Here is a 12,081-nt window from a genome sequence, read left to right as displayed (position 1 = left end):
TTTTCCAGGAAAGTAGCATTGTACTCGATCAAGTGTATTTGTCCCAAAACGCGATTATGTACCCACTGCACTGCACACGTACTGCAGCGAAACAATACGAAATCTTTCGAAGCACGAACAATCGGATGCATATGATGAGATATCGGTCATGCTAGCACATAAACAATATTTAAAATATTATAATATGATTAAAATAAGGCAAAAAATTTATTATAGAGCAGAGAACCAACTACATGAATAGTATTGGCCGGAGCAGCTGAGTTTGTTGCAACCAACCAAACCTACAAATGCGTTTCAATCTCACAAGTGAGTCTATGCGGTGCTCTGCTCTTCGTTAGAAAAAAAATAGCTTTTTGTGGTGCTGACTTCAATAAAAGTAAAAGTATATTTCTACTTAAGTTGCAATTGCAAATCTTTATGCTTCTGAGCTAAGTTTTTGGTATAAAAGCATGCGGCACATGACAGTTGAGCAATCAAATACACAAGTTCTTGTGCACAGCATAACACTCCCGGTGAAAAACTAAACAATATAAAAATGTTCAAATTCGTAAGTATTTGCAGTTGCCAGCTCTATACTTAATCCAGGACTATTCATCTAACTATAACAATTTATAGGTGATCGTTGTTTTGGCTCTTGTCGCTAGCGCTACAGCCGCACCAGGATATCTTGGCGGTGGTGCTCTACTTGGTGGTATACATGCCGCTCCTGCTTTGTCAGTTGCACATGCTGCACCGGCAATTTCCTATGCAGCTCCAGCTGTATCCTATGCAGCACCAGTAGCGAAAATTGCAGCTCCAGCGATTTCGTACGCAGCACCAGCTATTGCGCATGCTCCACTCGGCTTAGGCTATAAATCATATGCTGGTCCAGCTTTGGCTCCACTTGGCTTAGGTTACAAGTCATATGCTGCCCCAGCCCTTTCATATGCAGCACCAGCAATCGCTCATGCTCCATTGGGACTTGGTTATGGTTACGGACATGGTGCTGCTTTAGCTCATGGTTGGTAGACGTTGAATGGTGTTTTGTGTGGCAATGCAATTTTAGGTAATTTGTGATGCTTATCGTCGTTTGTTAAACTACCAAATTTCGAATCCGTTGTTAAAAATTCCAATTGTCTTTCTTAATAAATTATGTGACCATTTGGAGTGTTAAATTTTGTAGTTTTTTCTTTTAAATATTGCAGAAGTTAAAAAAACGGACTCATTTGAACTTAATCTAATTTCAAAAAATATTATTTTTCTGGGTTAGTTATTGACACACACATCGTCTTTACAAAAATAGGATAGGGTATGAACTTGCAAAACATTTATAATTTTTCCTACATGATAATAGTTATATCTCAAATATATAGAACGACAAGCGACCTAATAATCGCAATCTTTCACGTAAATTATGACAAAGAAACTATTTTCTTAATATAAACTATTGTTTTCGGTAGAGAGGTTTTTGAACAGGAGTGAATTGCAACAACAAAATTTAATTATTTTTAATTAATTGAATTTTTATGAAACCATACAGCTGTTTCGATTATTGCCAAACAACTATCATAATTTTTTTTTTTTTTGAGTTACTTTTAATATTTAATTATTCGTAAATAATTTTTTGACAGTTCATCCAGTTGAAGTAGTTAACTCTGGTGACTATATTCTACTTCAAAGGAGCAAGGCATGACAAAAAAATAAGAAAATGGTTTTGATTTTTCTGTCTGATTATTATTATGATGCACGGTATTTAAGGAATTTGTAATTTAACCAACTGTTCTTCAATATGCAAGTAGCCAGTAAGCTTGTTCTTAAAGTGTAGAGATATTTTAACTGTACACCATTTTGTTGAAAAAAGATTGACTTTCCGCTAATTTATCACCTCTTTGATATTCTTCAATATTCCTCAAACTTACAATGTCAATAAAAGCTGAATTCAGAAGTCTGTATTGAAATCTAACTAAGAGAAGAGCAATATTAGATCGCAGCCAATACCTCAAATTTAAAGTATAACGGTTAAAACTACCAGAATTGAAAGAAAATTTTAATTGAAGCAGAAGAACTATATAGTGTTCTATTAATGAAGACTTCAAGGAATAATGACTATATAATTAGATCTTTAATTAAGGAATCGAGATAGCTATTAATACTTTAAACGTTAATTAGATATGTTAATTATGTGGCTATTAAGATCTTAATTTTTATATCAAACGAAAGTAAGCAAAGCCAATGTAAAAATTTTGTTGGCATCATAATATACCAAAAACTTTCCGTGATAAGATTCAACTGATATGTATTCTAAATAGTGGTTATTAGATGATTGGGTGAAATGAGTCTGTTAAGGGAAATTTTAAATTAGAAAACTTTCTAGAACCACTTATGATGGCAGTATACATTACTTTTTACCACTTCCTATCCCATTCAGTTAACTTAATTATTGGACATGAAATTTGAATAATTACGAGCGAGCAACATATAGTACAACCGGATTAGGTTTTCTCAATCAATTTCTGATTGAGTTTATTTATCTTCAAATAATAATTATAATTATTTTTCGAGAGTTCATTCAAGATAAAGATTATATGAGTAAATCAACAAACTAAACGAATGTAGCTGACTTTTTTTCCCATATAATAAAGAATTAATAACACTCTAGAAGTCTCTTATTATGCTTGTCCTAATGAGAGAGAGAGAGAGAAATAGGTTCATGTAGTTGAAAATATGTTATACAAATATTTGGATGGAGCCATATTTACTATTATAATATTATATTATTTTATTTTATCGGTAACTTTAATAAAAGATAGTTTATATATTGAATATATTTATTCAATGTGACTGAAACACTTTTTTATTTACCACACATATGAATGTGTCATTTATTTATAATATTCCAATAAACGCAATATTATTGCGGCAGACTCATATAAAGTTTATAATTTTCTTTAGTTTTATAAAAGAATAGTAGATACTGTTTATGATTTTTTATAGTTTCATAAAAAAAAAATAGTAAAAATTGTTAGCAATTTTCAAGTAAAATTATAAAAATATTAAAATTTAATAAAATACATTTAGCACTTCGCACCACTAAAAAACCAGTCTTCCATGAAACCAACTAAACGCCTAGTCCTCCTATTCGCTTGCCAAACGCTAGGCCACTATTACCAGCTGCTTACCATATTCCATGACCATAGCCATGTCCATAACCACCATATAAGCCACCCAAACTGTGTCCATAGCTTAAGCCATGACCATATCCTAATCCATGACCTAATCCATAACCGTATCCGTGACCTAAACCATAGCCATAGCTATGTCCAAGTGAAATTGCAGGGGCTGCAATAGTTTTAGTAACAATTGGTGCTGAGATTGTCTTCGTAATAATTGGAGCAGCAGAAATTTTCGTTATAACTGGTGCAGCTGATATTGTTTTTGTTACAATAGGTGCGGCAACTTTTGTCACAATCGGTGCAGACACAAGTCCATGACCTAAACCATCATAATGACCCAAAGCACCATAATGTCCAAGGCCACCAATTAATCCATGTCCATATCCACCATAGTGACCCAAATCATGTCCCAGACCATAACCACCATAACCACCATAGCCACCAATGAATCCAGCTGAAGCGAGTTGGGAGCAACAGAAAAGCGAAATTGTAAGAATTAGCTGCAATGAAAATGTTTAAAATAAATAAAATTGAATTTTATTAATTTAAATGTAAAAATAATTAATTTAATTTAAGAACTCGTTTATACTAATTATTTTTGAAGTTTCTAAATAATATGCGTTTTTATGTTTATTATTGTAAAATAATCAAAAATATTTTATTTATTGCTAAGTAGAACCACTAATATATTCTGTTAAAAATATCTGTTCTTGGAGGCGCAACAAATGGGATATCGGTTGCGTCTCAAAATAACATATCAATAAAAAGGACATGTCTAAGCTTCTTAATAAAATTCAAAAATATTTTTTATAGTGCAGCGTGGTAAGGATGTCCTCAAAAGCTGACATTCTGAGCTTTATTCGAAGGGCAAAATGTCTTCTGTTTAGTTAGGGTTAGTTCGAAGCACTTAAGAACAGCCATGGCCCAAGTGCTGTGCTTCACTAGTAGCTAGTATCCTGTATATATTATATGTAATTAATGCAGAGACCTCACAGCAACTTTGTAGCATACACATGTGGCTTATCTGCAGAATGGTTCAAGCTTGAAAATATGTACTGTGTATTGTGAAGACGATTAAAAATAATGCTACAACGAAATATATGTGAGAAATAACAATCGGAGAAAGAAGTGGATGTGGAAAGGCTGTATGTTCTGTTAAGAATTTAAAAAACAATAAACAAAATTCAAAAACGGAGTTGAAGAATATTCGCAGAGCTAACCTTAATATATGTTTTTTCAGCACAAACCGGCCAATAAGTAGTTATCAATCTTCTCTGCCCGAGAATATAAGTATGAAGCTTAATAATTCATATTTAAACTTTATTTATTTGTGTCTTATATTTAGTAATATGATATATATATACCACATGGAAAAATAGTATTCATAAAGTTCGAAAGTGCGAGAGATAGGAAGATAAATTTTAACTTCAGAATTGTTTACTACAATTTTAAAAATAAATAATTAAATGTTATTTGTAAGCAGTTTACTGAAGATATTGGTTGTTGTATACTATAATATATAGTATACTTACTATTACATTTAGTGTAAAAGAAAAAAAATATCACAACCAGAAACTTTATTTAATTCATAGTAGTATAAAGAGAAGTTTAATTCAAAGAAAACAAATCTATAGTGGATACATATAAAGTCTACTAAGCATTTAAAAAAGTTCTATGGGAGCTCTATTGATAAACATTAGAAATAAATGTGATCATTACTACATTACCACGTTTTGGCAAAAATAGTTTTACATGACAAAACCTGTCGACCTAGATAGGTCACATACCAAATACCTGTCACATATCTTATGCTTATGCTATGAAAGAAGATGGTTTGAAATAAAATCAGTATTCGTTATTTGTTATAATTATTTTTATTAATTCTTACTTAGCAAACTTATAGCAAAGTTTTAAGATATTCTTTTTGTTATTGTTTTTTCTTGTTTTTTGATACTCATGCTGATAATATTTACATGAAATGCACACTTACGGAATAAAAACGCTGAGTTCACCCAAATATTAAAATCTATTTACTAACTAAGAAGGATAGATTGATTATTATAAGTACAGTTAGTGTCAAAGTTCCAAACCTAAGAAAATGCGATTTAGGTGATTGTTTCAAAAACTGAATCTTTTAGTTCTAAACATTTTTTTTTGCTAATTTATTTATTTTCGTAACCAACTAGGCGAACACTTGTTAATCCCCTTATAGTATTGTTCTCCTAAAATATCAAAACCGCTTTGTTATACGGATTTGTATATTGTGAGAAATACAATAAATTCATTAATAAACAAAATGAAGAGAACACTTGGTTATTGATTTTCTTAAGAATGTCTGAAGTGCTCTGTGGTGTATCAAAATAATATTTACGGATTAACACAGAGATCTAGGGATTATTATGTAGATGTCTCTAATCAAGACAAAAATTTAAACTTTTCAGCAAGATATTTTATTTAGGCACACAAACACTGCAGCTGAAGGGTTATATATTATATAAAGATATATGTAAAGATATATAAATATACAGATATAAAGGTATGTACATATTTTTATACAGATATATACATATATACATATACATATACATATAGATATATACATATCTTTATATAGATATATAAAGATATATACATATCTTTATACAGATATATTCATATATACATATACATATATATATAGATATATACATATCTTTATATACATAGATATGTATATATAAGGTGCCATACTCAACTCTCAAATTAATCCTAACAAAAATAAATTTGTCAGTTGTTTGTAATATTATATATCCAAGTTTTTTTTAATGACATCGATCAGTAACACAACTATTCATGTTATGTTAACCCACACTAAGTAGTAAAAGTGCTGTTTGACACCAAATCATATATTAAGAATTATAATCTGATTATGATTTTGATAGTACACACTTATTTTTTAAAAAGGGGATATGAAGTTTGCAAAAGTCTTATATATATATTTTAATTGATAGAATATTATATTATTTTTCTTTTATAATTATAAACGTCAACTTAAAGTATATTGCGATTCTTATTTAATTTTATATTAAACACATAAAATCACTCTTAGAATCATACACATTTTATTGTTACAAGATGTTTTTTTTATAGCACACTAGTATTGAATTCTAATACATGCTACGTTATAGCACTAAAGTAGCATTTTTTATTTGCAGTCCGAAGTATATCCTGTTTATATCCTTTATGAAATATCACTTTGTAACTTTTTGATTTTATGCACTTTAGTGAACTTACCAACTGGAACATTTTGTTGATTTAAATTTTTTTGAGGAGAATTCACTTGACTGGTTCGAATAGTTAAGATTGCGGTGATTGTAGACTGTGTTGCATTTACTCGATGACAGGCGGTTTTTATAGTCAAGAAACTTCAACAGAAGCCAGCGTGCAAACGAGAAATTAATGCGCTCTGCTTAATTGCACAAGAAATGATTTTTTAATGAAAAATTTGTTGTAACTCAAAAGTATTTTTATATAACGTTTCTTATTGTATTTAATATTGGTATGTATTTTTTTTTTTCATTAAAGAACGCTGAGATAAAGTGTGAGGCATTTAATTGGCAACTTAATAATTGCGCTCAGGTTGTCACATTGTGCTGAGCAATTATAGACGCCGCTTGCGTACCACACTGGACATACTGCCAAGATCGGCTAAGACCGCATTTTGCAAGTGTATCGAATTCAGTATGAACAAGAAGTGCATTGCTCAATGCGACAAGTCAACGAAATCATTTCGAAGTACACAAAATTTTAGTCAAAATCATATGAACCAGTTAAGATTATTATTTATATTACTATTTATCAATGCAATCCATTAAATGCACTGTTGTATAGTTTGTTGTATAGAGCTCAGTAGAGCTCTGAGCTCCCCGTATCGAAATTGGCAAGCATTTTAAACTGTTTATGAATCAACTTAATAAGTTTTCAGATACTTTTGAAAAGTTACGCACTCGATGGTAAACTGAACATAAATCGTACATCCAAACATTGTCAGTTGATAAATTTTTGTAATTTTCGCATTGCCCGAGTTTTATATTTTCCTGCTTTTATTTCAGTTTTCCTTTGAAAGGCGAGTGTAACATTTTTCCACTTCCATTGATGTGAGTGACTCTGGTCTTTCCTTTTCTTCACATTTATTTTGTGTTTTTGGTTGGTTGTCACTTGGAGTTACGCTCTAAAGCCATTAGGCATCTGGCTCTGACAGGCGCTTTGCTCAAAACTGGGTGTGCTATGGCAAATGTGTGGCAATATTTAAGAGGTGCAAATCTCTAAAACTTACCGGTAACGTGCAATTTTCTATTTTGGTTTCTTGTATTAATATTGTATAATTTTTGAATCTAGTTTTGTTTATAAGTTTTTTTTTTTCATGCTTAAAAAGACATTATAACATAATTATTTTAATATACATTTTGGTTTCAATTGTAGGTAAAATGAGTTACGATTGAATTTAATTAAGTAGAATAAAGAATTAATATCTTAATTTGAGGTCTTAATTACTTTACATAGTGCGTTTTTTTAAATCAAATCATATATCAAGCTATGCTTGACATCACAACTTGGTTTTACAACTTGCAGTGAAACTTGATCTGCATACTGCTCTCCTGACAGTGTTTAGTTGAAAAAATCAGTTATCCACTCAACGTGAGTTGGACTATTTTACCTTAGGTTAATTCACAATACTATGTTTGTATATTTTTCACAACATTTTATACCGAGTCTATTGCTACACATAAGACGACTATTTGTAGCCACACTCCTTGGCCTAATAACGCAACAATTTTATCATATCCCTGAAAAGCAGGTGTGTACATAAGCATTTTCCGGTTGTTTTTAATAAAGAGAAAACATTATATATTATGTCGATGAGTTTGAGTTGGATCATCCTGCAATTGCTCGTCTTCCCACATGTCGAGACCATGTCTCACATGTGTTCTTTTTCAGGCACAAAATTCAACAAGATCACTGAACGATTAAACACATGTGCTAGTTTTTGGCGGATCCACTTATGTGCGTTATTTTCGCTGGCGACATATCTTAGTCAAATCGGAAAAACACACACCTGCTAAATAGACTTATTAAAGTTTTTAGTCTCTTTAGTTATTACCTGAAGATTCAAACAAGTTGATTATCATTAAGTTTTTGCCAACGTCGGATCACATTAACTTTTTGAAAACTTCGGAATAGTATAGGAGCACAAATATCCTGTAAAAACTTAATGCATATTGCAATATCATGTTCATCAACTTAACATGATTGGGACGATGATAGAGGTGACCAGCCTCAAAATCAACGATGAATAGAATATTCACTTAACATTTCCTCTAAAACTAGCTGTCACACTACAATAATTAATAAACAAAAAGTACCCCTTAACAACTATGTAAAATACTGGGAATATATCCATAGAAAATATTGACCTAGAACAAGCATATAGAGTAGAGTGATTCGAAAAAAAAAAATTTTGCAAATCAATTTATCATTTTTCAAGCAAAATATTCAATTCGGCATGAAGTGGTATTGTCAACTGTAGGCTTAACAGCCAGTTAAATCTTATTTTCTGATTAAATCTGATATTTTCACAATACATATTTATAAATATTTTTGTTGATTTATCGGTTAACTTTTTATTTATGACAGTTGTAGGATCGTTAAGTCGAAGAATACTAATCTTTGCAGACATTGGTATGCCTTTGGTTTCAATTAAACTGGCTATATGAAGAGCATACGTATAGTTTAAGATATATACGTGTAGTTGACATATATATTGGGTGCGACTCTTATAGTCAAAAAAGTATAAAGCAAATCAATTCGCATAGACAAGTTTTCACTGTCCAATGCAATTGTTATATTAAAGGATGACATTTTATAAAAAAAAAGATTGACGGGTACGTAGATGTAGGGTTCATTTAACGATAATTGTTATGTCACTGAGTCAAATGATCGACGCATTTTGAGTTTTTCCCTTCCGAAATGATATATTATATATATAAAATTACATTGTATTAAAATAAATTATGATTTACTATACTGGGTCATGAATAGGATTATTTACTGTCAATTGATGGAGGTCAACTTATTTCAGTTTTAATATTTAATTTTTTGTGGTATCGCAATGGGTATGATCAAGACCTTCCTAACCTACGTCTTACATTAGATGGCCTGTCACTGTGATTCACCAATTAATGTAAGGCAATAACGGTAATTATTTTAAAAAATTTCGTTTAAGATTTCCTAAGTAAACTGCACATATGCAAAAATTTTTAAAATATTCCCAATGACATTCCCTTTATGACAAACGACTTGGGAAACTTGATTAATCTAAAAGTTCTGTATTCATTATCTGTAAAGTAGTTTAAAAATACGATATAAATCTTTATATATATATATATATACAGAAGAGTATACAAAATATACAAAAGACTTGCTTTATTGTGGATAATAATATTTTATTTGATTAAATATAGGATAATGTTGAATTGATCAAGTATTTGTAATATAGAGATTATATATAGTTATGTAATATATTTGGATATAATAATAATAATTTGTTTTAATAATAGTAATTGTTTATATTTAAATTTGACAATATGAAAAAAATTGCAAAATTGTTTTATAATTGATAAAATATTGTTTCACTATATGTGAATAATTGAAATATAAGAAAATTAATTGTTGGAATATTTATGTGATATATATATGGTAAAAAAAGTAATAATAATAATTAGTCATAATTGTAATTCCCCAAATAGTTGCAAATTGTAATGTAAGCGTTTAAATATTCATATAATATATGTTAATTAAGTAATATAAAGATGATAATTGGTTATATATTTATAAATTTTATGTTGATTAAGTAATATAAAGATGATAATTGGTTATATATTCATATAATATATGTTGATTAAGTAATATAAAGATGATAACTGGTTATAACATTCATATAATATATGTTGATTAAGTAATATAAAAATGATAATTGATTATATATTTATATAAAATAGTTGAAAAAAGTTTTAATAATTGTTCATAATAAGAAATTGTAGTAAAAAAATTTTATTTTTTATTTAACTTTTTATTTTTTTTGAAATGGTTTTGACTTTTCTGTTTCATCGACATTACCATCATCAGCGTCTTCTTCTTCTTCTTCGTCATCATCATCGTCATCATCATCATCTTCAAACTTGAATCTGAATTCAACAACAACTTCAGCGTAGTCATCTGCATCATTAAAATTGTGAACCGAAATCTTCTTGGATGCATTTTCAACATCCTTAGTTTGTATAACTGTTATAGGATTTTCGTTCTTTTTTTTAGGAATAAAAAATTTCGGCAACTTATTATTCATTTCCAAATCTCTAATTATTTGATAGAGATTTTCATAAGTTTCATCGATAAGTCTTTGAGTTTCCAATTTCTTTTTAATGCTACGCTCTTTAGTCTCAGATGGTGGTCTCATGCGCTTAAGTTTTTGTTTTTCATTTCGAATACTTCTTTGTAGCATTATATTCTCATGAATCAAATCAACTTTTCGCTCGAAATCTTCAGCAGCTGTCAAAATTCTTGATAGTTCATCATATTCCTTCAAGACTTTACGCAATCTCTTTTTTTGCTTTTCAACTTCCTTAATTTTAGCCTCGTCCAATTCTTTACGGGCTTTGATATCAAGTTTCTCAAGCTCTTGAGTGATTTTCATCATTTCTGCCAAAGCCGATTGAGTAGTTGTTGAAAAAGGACGAGGTCTTCCATGAGTATGGAAGTCAAGTGGACCAAAAAATGGCAGTCCTAAATCTTGTTCTGTTTGCACATAACGTTTAGTTACTTCTTCAGAAAAAGTTTCCTTGCTCTTACTAAGTTTCTTTAAACGCATAGCTGGAATAGGAGAGAATGGTGAAGGACCATCATCTTCATTAGTGTTTCGTTTATATTGATAGAAATATGGTATATTCATGGGAAGAGGAGCAGCTGTACGTGAATTGAAATTTTTGAAAATGTTTACAAATATTTAGAAATATAAAAATTTTAGGTAACGATTCGATAGCATTCATATTATTATTTAAAAAAAAATACTTACATGGTCTTTCCATTTCACGTCTAGCCATTTCAAGTTTAAGTCTTTCCTCAAAAGTTAAATTAATGTCATCCGCATTAGATTCAGTTTTTGGAAGATCCTTGTTTTCGCCTTTAGTTCCACCAAATTTATTTTTTTCGGTTGATTCCTGGAGTTGAGGATCTGCCTTATCGCTTTTAGGAGTTCCAAGTTTAGTTTCCTTAGTAGGCCCCTTTTTATTTTTCGGTGCTTTCTTTTCAAGTTCAGTTTTCTTAAGTTTTCCTTCAACTAACTTTGCGTTTGAAGAAGACTTCTTTTTAGTTTTAGTTGCTTCAAGTTTACTTTCCTTAGTAGACTTCTTATTTTGGCCAGTCCCTTTTTCACGTTTAGCAGTAACAAGTTCAGCTTCTTTAGCAGAGTCCTCCATATTTTCAGTAACTTTCGTTTCGCATTTATCAGCTTCCTTAGTAGACTCCATTTCTGGAGTTGCTTCCTTCTCCTCATCACGTGCTGTGGCTTCAACATCCACTTTACCCTCATTTTGAGAACTTTCCGAAGTTATTGATTTATCTATTATTGGAAGATTGAAAAGTTGTTCGTTCTCAGCAGTATATGTAGTATTATCTGACTTTTGACCATCCATATTTCTTTCAATTGGATTCTTTGAAAATTTGAAATGATTTTATTTTCTGTAAATTATACAAAATTTATTTACAATAATTTTATTATAAACAGTATATAAACTGTAATATATAATCACACAAAATATTTTTAAACCAATATTTTTGTAGGCTCTTAAAAATAAATATTTTATTTAAACAAAAATAATTTTATTAAATTTTTTTT

At 30.0% G+C, this 12,081-nt stretch overlaps 4 protein-coding genes across 5 annotated transcripts in view; 1 reads left to right on the top strand and 3 right to left on the bottom strand.

Moving 5' to 3' along the window:
• LOC119672781 (cyclin-dependent kinase 14-like) overlaps nt 1-12,081 on the bottom strand; it is a gene marked incomplete in the record, with an annotated part of 829,514 nt that overhangs the window by 446,455 nt on the left and 370,978 nt on the right.
• On the top strand, nt 459-1,096 carry LOC119672790 (cuticle protein 16.5-like). Its single transcript, XM_038083930.1, has 2 exons — nt 459-547; nt 616-1,096. Exons 1-2 carry the CDS (start codon nt 536-538, stop codon nt 1,006-1,008), a joined length of 405 nt encoding a protein of 134 aa, XP_037939858.1. The 5' UTR covers nt 459-535; the 3' UTR covers nt 1,009-1,096.
• LOC119672788 (cuticle protein 63-like) lies at nt 3,001-6,500 on the bottom strand. The gene is made up of 2 exons (XM_038083928.1): nt 6,426-6,500; nt 3,001-3,652 (listed from the first exon to the last, which is right to left on the bottom strand). Exons 1-2 carry the CDS (start codon nt 6,435-6,437, stop codon nt 3,155-3,157), a joined length of 510 nt encoding a protein of 169 aa, XP_037939856.1. The 5' UTR covers nt 6,438-6,500; the 3' UTR covers nt 3,001-3,154.
• Nucleotides 10,216-11,945, bottom strand: LOC119672777 (DNA ligase 1-like). 2 transcript variants are annotated; one of them, XM_038083915.1, is made up of 2 exons: nt 11,260-11,945; nt 10,216-11,150 (listed from the first exon to the last, which is right to left on the bottom strand). In XM_038083915.1, exons 1-2 carry the CDS (start codon nt 11,876-11,878, stop codon nt 10,261-10,263), a joined length of 1,509 nt encoding a protein of 502 aa, XP_037939843.1. In that variant the 5' UTR covers nt 11,879-11,945; the 3' UTR covers nt 10,216-10,260. The 2 variants fall into 2 exon arrangements, with proteins under 2 accessions (XP_037939843.1, XP_037939844.1); XM_038083916.1 differs by having other exon boundaries at nt 10,216-11,057.

Source organism: Teleopsis dalmanni, chromosome 1, assembly GCF_002237135.1.
Source record: "Teleopsis dalmanni isolate 2A chromosome 1, ASM223713v2, whole genome shotgun sequence".
NCBI classification, from domain to species: domain Eukaryota; kingdom Metazoa; phylum Arthropoda; class Insecta; order Diptera; family Diopsidae; genus Teleopsis; species Teleopsis dalmanni.
Note: the sequence above shows the minus strand (reverse complement) of the source record. Positions and strands in the feature narration are given on the sequence as shown.

What these genes read in the sequence shown, in the direction of transcription:
- LOC119672777 (XM_038083915.1), bottom strand. Translation starts at nt 11,878, where the DNA reads ATGGATGGTCAAAAGTCAGATAATACTACATATACTGCTGAGAACGAA. An exon ending in ACGTGAAATGGAAAGACCAT is followed by an intron (nt 11,151 to 11,259) that starts GTAAGTATTTTT and finishes ATTCACGTACAG; the next exon opens with CTGCTCCTCTTCCCATGAAT.